This window comes from Impatiens glandulifera, chromosome 6 (assembly GCF_907164915.1).
Source record: "Impatiens glandulifera chromosome 6, dImpGla2.1, whole genome shotgun sequence".
In the NCBI taxonomy this organism is placed as follows: domain Eukaryota; kingdom Viridiplantae; phylum Streptophyta; class Magnoliopsida; order Ericales; family Balsaminaceae; genus Impatiens; species Impatiens glandulifera.
In genome coordinates this window covers 45,703,637-45,715,221 of record NC_061867.1, presented here as the reverse complement: position 1 = coordinate 45,715,221, position 11,585 = coordinate 45,703,637, and the positions used below count along the sequence as shown (strand labels likewise).

Genomic DNA, 11,585 nt, shown 5'->3' with positions numbered 1-11,585 from the left:
TCCCTCCGCGTTACGCGAAAAGGGTATTTTTGTCCAAAAAAAATAAAGTGGTCATCAGATCAATTTCAATTATCTGGTGACCACAGAGGCAAATAGCCCTTTCTTCAGGGTCATTTCGTCCAATTTCCCTTTACCAGAGGAGAAAGAAACGTATAAAGGATTGGACTGAGATTATTTGAAAAAATCAAGATTACATTTTTATATCTTTATTTAATAGAATATTTGTTTAAAATTATTATTATATTAATACTTTTTTAATTATTTTTTTATTAATATTAAGATTTATTAAAGTTAATTTACTAATTCAATAAAAAGGTTACAAAGAAAGTGTTAAAAGATTATTCAAGTTATCAATTAGTGATGATTTCATGATACAAATCAAATGTTATTTTCCTCATTTTTATAGTATAATCTTTGAAAATAGTCTATGTTTTTTTAGGTGATGCTTGTAGATCATGCATTCTTTAAAAGTATGAAGATTTTGTGAAGGGATAGTAAAATTTGAAGAAATGACCTTAATAATAACCTCTTGTTGGGAAATGTTCAAGTCATAATAAAGTTTACAAAAATGACAATTTCGTACGCATGCATTATCGTGACGCGATTAGAATGTCTATAAAAATGTCTAGAATGCCCTTAATATTTATTATATTTTCCTCATTTTTTTCATTTCTTTCTTCCGCTCTTTTTCCCCATTTTCTCTCTTCTCGATTTTCTCCTCCTTTTCTCTAAACCCTAAGAGGCGAATGACGGACAAAACGACATGCATACAACGACGAAGACAACCATGAACGATGGAGGCTATGGAGTCTTTGGTGCTCATTTCGTGAAACTTCTCAAATCCATTGTCTTTGGTGCTCATTTCTTGAAACTTCTCAAATCCAGTGTGCGATGGAATCTGTTACGACTTGTTTCGTAAGGTGTGTTTTGGGTTCAAGAATCAAGTTCTTGATCTATAAGACCAGTGGAAATTCTACAATCAAAAGGCAACGGAAGGTTTTCGATAGAGAATTTGGGGGGAGGGGTTAGAAGAATCAAGGGTGCGAAGAGAAATACTGTTGGTCTATACCAAACAGTCCATACTAAATAATAATAGATGAATAGGGTCGAAGTTCATATCTCCATTATTCCATTCACGGGGCCTTAGAGAAGAAATATCATCCTTATATAGGTGATGTCTTGCCCCAAAATATTCGGTTACAACAATAACTAGAAAATAACAGAATTCGGTTTGTAAAGTAGAAAAGGAAAGCAAAACAAAATAATAAAACAACAAAACAGAAATCTGGCCCATTGCACCATAGAACCGAGACCGGGTGCCGAGAAAGGTTACTGGAATTTATTCTAGGACCGAGGCCTTGATTTTAGACCCTAACAGAATCTTTGGTGCCATAGGTGTTTCCATTGGAAGACAAACAGGTTTCGAGTTGCTTCCATACTCAATTGGAAGTCATATATGTACGTTTTGTAAACTTTTAAGTTTCTTCATTATTTTGTACTTTTTTGTTTTTGTTAAATCTTGAATTTTCAACTCTTTATTGCTAAATTTCTCTATCTGAAACTAGTCCATCAAATTATGCTGGCTATCATTTCCCACCTCTCCCCACATAACATTCTTTTATTTAGATGTTTCTATACTTAATAACTGTTAAGTCTTCTTTAGGGATACAACACAATCTTTTACGAAAGTCTCATGACGAAAAGATTCATCAGTGTTATTCCAAATTTGAAAAATCTCATGACGAAAGTCTTTTACAAACTTTTATATATATATATATATATATATTATATATGAAAAAAAATAGAAATAGACTTTTTCAAATTTTATATATATTATATATATAAAAAAATATGAATTATATATATAATATAATATAACGAAAAATTAGATTAAAATCAAATAAGTTTGAATAAGTTTTAAATTTAATATGTTGTTAATATGTTTAATTATCTCTTCTCGAGATTATGCAAATGAAATCAAAGATTATATATAATATATAACGAAAAATTATATTAAAATTAAATAAGTTTTGAATATGTTTAATTATCAAACATATTAAATATGTTTAATTATATATAATTTAATTTTAATCTTCGCATCCTCTTTCTTTCTCGCACCCTCTTTCGCGTGACGAGATCCTCTCTTTCGCGTCACGAATGCTATAAGAAGACTACTTTATCCTGAATTTGATGTATGCTTGTCTTGATGCTCTTTTGAGTTAATTGAAACAAACTAAACGATAATTGATAAGACTATTTTCGACTATTGTGTATTTGTGCAAAAGTTCTCTTTTAATGACTTTGTTATTCTCTTACTTTACGTTGATGACATGTTTATTGTTAGTTAAAGTGTTGTGAGAATTAATAGGTTAAAACAAGACTTAGGAATAATTTACGATGAAGGATCTTGTATCAGCGAATTAGATTCTTATAATTAGAATCAGTCATGATAGAAAGACCAAAAAATTATGGTCGTCTTTAGAACGATATTTTGAAAAAGTGTTACATTGATTACATATGGAGAAGATGAATAGTGTAACCACACCTCTAGCAACGCATTTTAAATTGAGCTCAAAACTTTGTCCTTCAAACGAGGATGAGAAAGAAGATGTTGAGATGTCTTGAATTGATGATGCAAGAAAAGAGAATATTGAACAAAATGAAAGTATATCTTTTTGGTGTGTAATATTGATTTAAGGAAATAAGATTAACACAAAAGGAAATGTGATATTTTGTTATGGTAATATAACTAGGAAAGTATTGTGATAATATTTTGGATATTATTTGCCAAAATATTGTGTTGGCCTAGTTGAAGCATATTTAAATGTGTAGTCGGGCACTTCAGAAAGTTGAAGTCTTTGTCTTGAGAGTATCGTTTCCAGTCCCAGTTTTGTATTTGTTAGGGTTTCAGGGGACCGAGTGTTATATAAACTCGTGTCATAACCTTAGTTTGTATTGTTGTAATCTTTGTTCTAATCTCCTAATAAGATTCTATCTTTCTGGTGGACGTAGCCAAGTTTTATCTTGGTGAACCACGTTAAAATCAGTGTCGTTCTTTATTGCTTATGTCATCCCACGCGTCCCGTTACAACAAACTGGTATTAGAGCTTCAGGTTATTCAATTGTTTGTTCTTTCAATTGAGATGACAAAAGTAAGAATGAAGACGACAAGTTCAGGAGGAGAAGGCAATGTGGCAAATCAAGATGCGGGCTTTGCTGAAACAACAGGGCTTATGGGGGTCGTTGAAGTTGTCAACAAGAGCAAAAATAACCATTGAGATTGTCATTCCGGAAGAGAAGATAATGTGGCAGATCAACATACAGGCTTTACTAAAACGACAAATTTTATGTTGTTTCTGAAGTTATTGGTAAGAGCAAAACAACCATTGAGATTGTCAATTTGGAGGAGAAGATAATGTGACAGATCAACATACGGGCTTTACTAAAACGACAAAATTTATGTTGTTTCTGAAGTTATTGGTAAGAGCAAAACAACCGTTGAGATTGTTAATTTGGAGGAGAAGATAATGTGGCAGATGAAGATGCGAGCTTCACTGAAACAATAGGGCTTATGGGGGTCGCTGAAGTTATCAACAGGAGTAGAAACAACCGTTGATATTGTCATTCTAGAGGAAAAGATAATATGGTAGATTAAGATGCGTGCTCTACTAAAATGACATGGCTTATGGGCTTACTAAAGTTATCTGTAAGAGCAAACAACCGTTGAGATTGTCATTCTAAAGGAGAAGATAATGTGGTAGATCAAGATGCGGGCTCTACTACAACGACATGGCTTATGGACTTACTGAAGTTATCGATAAAAGTAGAACAACAATTGAGATTGTCATTTCTAGAGGAGAAGATAATATGGAAGATCAAGATGCGGGTTCTATTAAAACGACATGGCTTATGGGCTTACTGAAGTTATCGGTAAAAGTAGGACAACATTTGAGATTGTCATTCTAGAGAAGAAGATAATATGGAAGATCAAGATGCGGGGTCTACAAAAACAATAGGGATTATGGGGTTGATAAAGTTATCGGTAGAAATAGAACAATAGTTGAGATTGTCATTCTGGAGGAGGTGAATACGTTAGAACCATTCACCTACGAAGAAACTGTATTCGGTTCTAAAGTTGCACAATGATTTACAGTAGTGGGAGTATTCAAGTCAAGGTGGAGATTTACTGAGTCGACTTGAATATTTGAGTTAACAAAGGAGTTGTTAAGTTGTCTTGGAGATAACTCTAATTCTAGAAGAGAGAGACGGTAGATCATCTAGGCCACATCTAGCATTGACTAATGCATCTGGGCCATCTCTAGCATTGACTAATGCATCTGGGTCATCTCTGGCATTGACTAATATATCTGGGCCATCTCTGATATTGACTAATGTATCTGGGCCACATCAGACATTGACTAATGCATTTGGGTCATCTTTGACATTGACTAATGTATCTAGGTCATCTCTGGCATTGAATAATGCATCAAGATCATCTCTAGCATTGACTAATGCATATGGGCCATCTCTGGCATTGACTAATGCATCTGGGCCATCTCTGATATTGAATTATGCATCTGGGTCATCTATAGCATTGACTAATGCATTTGGGTCATCTCTGGCATTGACTAATACATCTGGACCATCTCTGGCATTGACTAATTCATCTGGGCCATCTCTGGCATTGACTAATGCATCTAGGTCATCTTTGGCATTTACTAATGCATATGGGTCACATTTGACATTGACTAATGTATTTGGGTCATCTCTAACATTGACTAATGCATCTGTGCCATCTCTAGCATTTACTAATGTATCTGGGGCATCTCTAGCATTGACTAATGTATCTGGGCCATCTCTAGCATTGACTAATATATATGTGCCACATCTGATATTGACTAATGTGTTTGGGCCATCTCTGACATTGACTAATGTATCTGGGCCACATCTGACATTGACTAATATATTTGGGTCATCTTTGGTATTGATAAATATATCTGGGTCATCTATAGTATTGACAAATACATATGGGTCACATCTAACATTGATTAATGTGTCTGTGCTATTATGGTTTGCAACAATTGGAGTATTCAAGTCAATGTGGAGATTTGCTGAGTAGACTTGAATATTTAGGTTACCTAAGAAGATGTTAAGCTATCTTAGAGACAACTTTAGATCTAGAAGAGAGAGACGAGTGCATATGGGTCATCCGGTATCGACGAGTGCATTTGGGTCATCCGGTATCGACGAGTGCATTTGGGTCATTCGGCATCGACGAGTGCCTCTGGGCCATCCGACACCGGCGAGTGCTTCTGGGCCATCTGGCATCGGCGAGTGCATCTGGGCCATCCGGCACCAGCGAGTGCATCTGGTCCATCCGGCACTAGCGAGTGCATTTGGTCCATCTGGCACTAGCGAGTGCATTTGGGCCATCCAACACCAGCGAGTGCTTTTAAGCCATCCAGCACCAGCGAGTGCATCTAGGTCATTTGACACCGACGAGTGCATCTGGGTCATCTGACATTGACGAATGCATCTGTTAAGTTGTCTTATAACAACTTTGGATTAGAGAGAGGAGATAGAATATTTGGGCATTGATTAATGCATTTAGGGTATTTAAGGGAATTCAAGTCAAGGTAGAGGTTTGTTGAGATGTCTTGAATTGATGATGCAAGGAAAAAAAATATTAAACAAAAGGAAAATATATTTTTTTGGTGTGTAATCTTGATTTAAGGAAATAAGATTAACACAAAAGGAAATGTGATATTTGGTTATGTTAATATAACTAGGAAAGTATTGTGATAATATTTTGGATATTATTTACCAAAATATTGTGTTGACCTAGTTGAAGTCTATTTAAATGTGTAGTCGGGCACTTCAGAAAGTTGAAGTCTTTTGCCTTGAGAGCATCATTTCTAGTCTCAGTTTTGTATTTGTTAGGGTTTTGGGGGACCGAGTGTTATATAAACTCGTGTCATAACCCTAGTTTGTACTGTTGTAATCTTTGTTCTGATCTCCTAATAAGATTCTCTCTTTCTGGTGGACGTAGCCAAGTTTTATCTTGGTGAACCACATTAAAATCTGTGTCGTTTTTATTGTTTATGTCATCCCACGCGTTCCGTTACAACAGAAGATATGAAAAATATTCCTTATGGTTATATTGTTGTAAGTCTTGTGTATTTCATGGTTAGCACAAGACTAGATATTGCTCAGTATGTTGGTATTGTGAGCATGTTCCTTTCCAATCCAGTAAAAAAATATTGGGAAGCTGTCAAGTGGATATTGAGATATCTTCGAGGTACATCAGGTTTGAGGCTTTGCCTTGAAAATGAAAGTACAGATTTAGTTGGTTATACCGACTTTGATATGTCGGGTGATGTTGATTCGAGAAAATTTATTTTTGATTATTTGATTACTTTTGCAGGGGGAGTTGTTGTTTGGCAATCAAGACTTCAAAAATGTGTTGTGTTGTCAACCGTTGAAGCTGAACTTATTGCATGAACTGAAGTTTTAAAATTTTAATTTAGGTTAAGAAAATATTATCTGAACTTGATTTTATGCAGAATAAATGCGTACTTTTTGTGATAGTCAAAGTGCAATTTACCTTGCAAAAAACTTAACATTTTATTCTAGACCGAAACACATTGATGTGAGGTATCATTAAATACGAGATGTACTAGATGAAAAGTTGTTGTTTTAGAAAAAGTGCATACATATAACACTACCAAAAGGCAAGTTTGAGTTTTGTTGTTCAACCGTGGGTTTGATAACAACCCTTCGTATGGGAGAGTTTTATGGGTTATTTGTTTGGGCTCCAACTATGTAATAAAAAAAAATCATCATAATTAGAAGTTCATTTGTGTTAAATAGGGGCATGATTGTCTTATAAAAGCTGGAGGAAGCGACATTTTCAAATACATCTGAGAGACATATAATATACACTTTTATAGAAATAGTGAGATCTCTTTTTTTAGCTTTTATCTTTATTTATTTTGTGTTTAATAAACATAGCGAAGCTTCTTTTGGATGAAAATTCGATGGTTTTACTCCTTAATTTGAAAAAAAAAATCACGTTAAATTATTGGTATTCTTGTGTCATTTATATTTTCGTTTATTAAAATTGTTTATCGTTTTTAAAAGTCCAATAAGTGAGAAATAATTTATTATATAAGTGTAATTATTCTGTTTTTATTCCTAACATTATCAACTAATGGTAATGGTAAAAAGGTTTCTTAGTTGACCTAATTATGTAGTTCTCGATATAAATTTGTAATTGAAGAGAGGAATTCCAAGTTCCTTTCAACACTAATTACTAATTATGAGGATATTAATGATGAAGCAAGTTGGATCCATGAGTGGTTTGTCACGAACTAGGCAAGAAAAAGAATTTATTAGATTATTATATGGACCTTCTTATTTTATGTGATTTTTTTTTATGATTTTCACTGGTCTTTTACTGTTACGACTTGAGCTACATTATTGAGTTTATTGTAAATGATTTTTATAGAGTCCATTTTATATAATATTTTTCATATTTTTATTCATTGTTTTGATGTTTGATTTTTTTCTTTAATACCTCTAATGAAGAATATATGTCATGCTATTTTTTTTTTGTATGCATTGTAATATTCCTTCAATATCTTATCTAGCAAGTCAAAATGTTTTCAATCGCATTAACCAAAAAAAATTACATTTTATATTTCTATTTTGAACCCATTAAGTCGATACATCGAGAATAAAGATTACGGGTTCAATTCTCACCCAACTTAATATCAAAATTGTAAAAATCAAGTTGTCTTCCTACATTACAAAATATATATATATGAAAAAATTGTTACCATAACTACACTGTAAAAAATAAAATTGATTTTTTTTCATATAGCTTTGTTTCTATATTATTATGATTTCAAATTATCTTTTTGTACCATTATCAAAATTCTAATGTTATTTTATATTTTATTTGATATATATATATATATATATATATATATATATATATGAAGAGGCAGCAGGAGAGAATTGAACTGTGGAAAAAGCAAGCAGCTTTGTAATCATCCCACTACTATCTATCCTAAAGGATGAGTTCTCCCTCTGGTCTTCTCCGACTTCGAATTAAACGCGGTGTTAATCTCGCCGTCCGAGACATAAACAGCAGCGATCCTTATCTTGTCATCGAAATGGGTAGAACGGTAAGTATTCTTCTCTCTTCAAGATTCCTCTCCTCTATCCAACCCTAGATCTTCTTTTCTTTTCCTTATATTTCTAATGTTTAATCTTAATTTCCTTCAATTCGACCTGTTTCTAATCAACTATCTTATATCAAACTTGACATGCTTTCTCAAATCTACTGTTTACCCTGTATACATGAATCAGCTGTCAATTTTGCCTTATTTACAGAGTTTTCATTTTTTAGTAGGAATCTTTGAGAATTGGGTTTTCAGATTACAAGTTGTTTAATTTAACTGGAAGAAACTAATTATTTTGTATAATCTTTCCTTCATTATTCCAAAATGAGTTATAAATAGTAGTAAACAAAATAGGGGATACAAAACTTATAGCACATTTAATGGAGAGGACACACCCATCAACAAAATGTAAAATTGGAAATAAAACCAACTTGTGTTAATGAAATGTCACTGATTAGATTTAAGTTGAAGTGGAGGTTATGATTGTGGAGTTCGATTCTAATTGAGAACGCCCTGAAAGTGAATGATTGTTTATTCTTTTCATTTTGTGGATTATGATCCAAATTATTATAGGAAGAGAACAAGGTTCATTTCAGTCTCATCGAATGCCCAAAATCACAACTTTCATATCCACTATATGCTTAGCTGAATATTTTCCTTATACCATTTAAGAAGTGAGGGTCATTAAGAACTTTATTTCGTTCTTTCTTATACTTAAATTTGACAAACAATAAGAAATCAAATCTTTCTTTGGTATAAAAAAATGGTCTCAAAAAGAGTAGTTATTAAATGGGAATTGGATAAGTAATTGTTCTTTGCTACAAAATCATTTGTAAGAATTCAAACAAATCACACCCATTTCCCTTTCATTAAGAAGAGATACATTAGAGCAGAGTAAGGACACTAAGAATTGATGAATGGTCTTGGACAATTGGTTTTGTTTTGGATTGGACAAATAAGAGTGAAGAACATATACCCCTTTCTTAGATCTATCATTAAGAAGAGACCCATTAGAGCAGAGTAAGGACACTAAGAATTTAGGGATTGTCTTGGACAATAGGTTTTGTTTTGGATTGGACAAATAAGTGTGAAGATTATATAACACTTTCTTAGATCTATCATTAAGAAGAGACCCATTAGAGTAGAGTAAGTACACTAAGAATTGAGGGATGGTCTTGGACAATAAGTTTTGTTTGGATTGGACAAATAAGAGTGAAGCTCATAAACCCCTTTCTTAGATCTATCTTCTGCCCTCTTCTCACACATAGAGTGGTAAGGAAAGTCAGTTTCTTCTTATTGAACACTATTGCACTTGATGACCGGCTTGACACTGTTTGTATTAGTCTATAGTTACAAGTGTTATGAACATGTCAAATCAAGCTCAATAAGATTGTTTGATGCTGTATACTAATTTCTGCACACTTTGTTGGGATATGATCCGATTTGGATGGAACTTCTTCCAAATCTCCATTTAGAAATACATTTTTTATATCCAACTGATGTAGCTGTCAGTTCTTGTTATAACTAGACCCTTTGGCTATCTATGGTATCTTTAATTCGACCGTTCCATCTGTCTTGTGCTTACTTTGAATATCTATTTGCACTCGATTATCGATTTTTCTTTTGGTTAGTTGTAGATAGATTATGTGTCATTTTTCTGTAGTCCGCTTAAGTTGTAAATGACATTTGCCACACTGATTATTTTTAGCCATTGCTCTGTTTGCAATGTCAATATAGATAATAGATTGCAATCTAACAATGAATATAAAAGAGGGAAAATTGTACCTGAAAGTGATGAGAAGAGTGCCTACTTTTCATGAAAAATCCTTGATATTAATTAATTATCTCATCACAGTAACTATTTGAATAATGGTGCAGTAAAAGCCTTTTCTAATAAGCCAACTCATTTGGGTTTTGTAGCCAATGTTTACTAATCTCATTAATGACATTTTTCTTTTATCGCAGAAACTGAAAACTAGCGTTATAAAGAGGAATGTCAATCCTCTGTGGAACGAAGATTTTACTCTTTCTGTTTCGGATCCTAGTGTTCATATACACTTGGTAAGTTGATTAATTGCTTTCATAACAGAAATAAAAGCCCAATACATAATAATGCTTGAATTTGATCGATATTTTGTTACAAGGGCTCAAACTCTTTTTCGCACAATAAATTTTATTTTATTACCTTCTTTTTTTTGTGACTGACTGCTCTTGTTCTACCTTTGTTCAGACTGTATATGACCATGATCGTTTCAGCAAAGATGACAAAATGGGGGATGCAGAGTTTGACATAAAAGCGCTCTTAGATGCCACGAGGATGGACTTGAAAGGCCTTCCATCAGGGACAGTACTTGCTCGGGTCCAGCCTTCAGAGCATAACTGCTTGGGTGATGAAAGCTGCATTTCATACATAGACGGAAATGTTAGTCAAGATTTGGTACTCAGATTGAGAAATGTTGAATGTGGGGAAATCGAACTTTCAATGCAATGGAAAGATGCTGCCCGGGGAAGATAGGTACGCAATTATTTTATATTTTACCATGTTTTATTACCCATATTGTGAAGTCTTGTAATGTGTCAGTTTAACTAGAAATTAATATTGTTTTACTATGTCAGATATTGTGTAGTAGGGATGTGTGAAATGTTATTTGTTTGTTAACTTATCCTTTCAATTTGGGTATTGTATCTTTGCAAATATGTAAAGGAAATAACTTGTTCATTGTTACTGTTGTAAGTCCATATAAACCAAATTGGCCTTCATGAATCATACTTTTCATTTTATTATTATTTTGGGAAATAAAGTCTGTTTTCTATTTTTATTTTAATTTAAGAAACTAACCCCAATTCATATTTACCAAAATTCTGATTATATTTATGTAATAATCAAATATTCTTGGCCATATTTTGATGTGATTTGAACTTTGAACCAAAGCTTTCTAGCATTCTTTTCACTCCATTTTCATTGTGTGGAATGTAGTCCTTAACATCTAAATGCCTTAAAAAATTGGCCCATTTAGTGTAAAACTTGCATTATATCCAATACTCTTAAAATAATTTTGAGATAATTCTTAATATTTTAGAACTTTATAAATAAAATTAAATTTCATTATATGATTGGATAAGAAGAAAAGTTAATTTATATCTATATATTAAATGAATTAATGTAAATAATTTATAATATAACTTTTTGATATTTTATTTATTTATTTATTATTAATTATTTTTATATTTAAATATATAAACTTTTAAATGGTGAATGTATAGAAATATTTAATTATGTTTATAAATAATAATAATATATAATTAATATTTTTTTTTAAAATTAAAATTTTACTATTTCAAGTCAGACTCTTAATTTTACAAATTACCATTAATATCGGTAATTTAATTTTACAAATT

The 11,585-nt window shown here is 32.4% G+C and overlaps 1 protein-coding gene across 1 annotated transcript; it reads left to right on the top strand.

Moving 5' to 3' along the window:
- Positions 1 to 8,019: 8,019 nt before the first annotated feature.
- LOC124941941 (protein C2-DOMAIN ABA-RELATED 4-like) lies at positions 8,020 to 10,975 on the top strand. Its single transcript, XM_047482333.1, has 3 exons — positions 8,020 to 8,189; positions 10,152 to 10,247; positions 10,417 to 10,975. Exons 1-3 carry the CDS (start codon positions 8,079 to 8,081, stop codon positions 10,699 to 10,701), a joined length of 492 nt encoding a protein of 163 aa, XP_047338289.1. The 5' UTR covers positions 8,020 to 8,078; the 3' UTR covers positions 10,702 to 10,975.
- Positions 10,976 to 11,585: the final 610 nt, after the last annotated feature.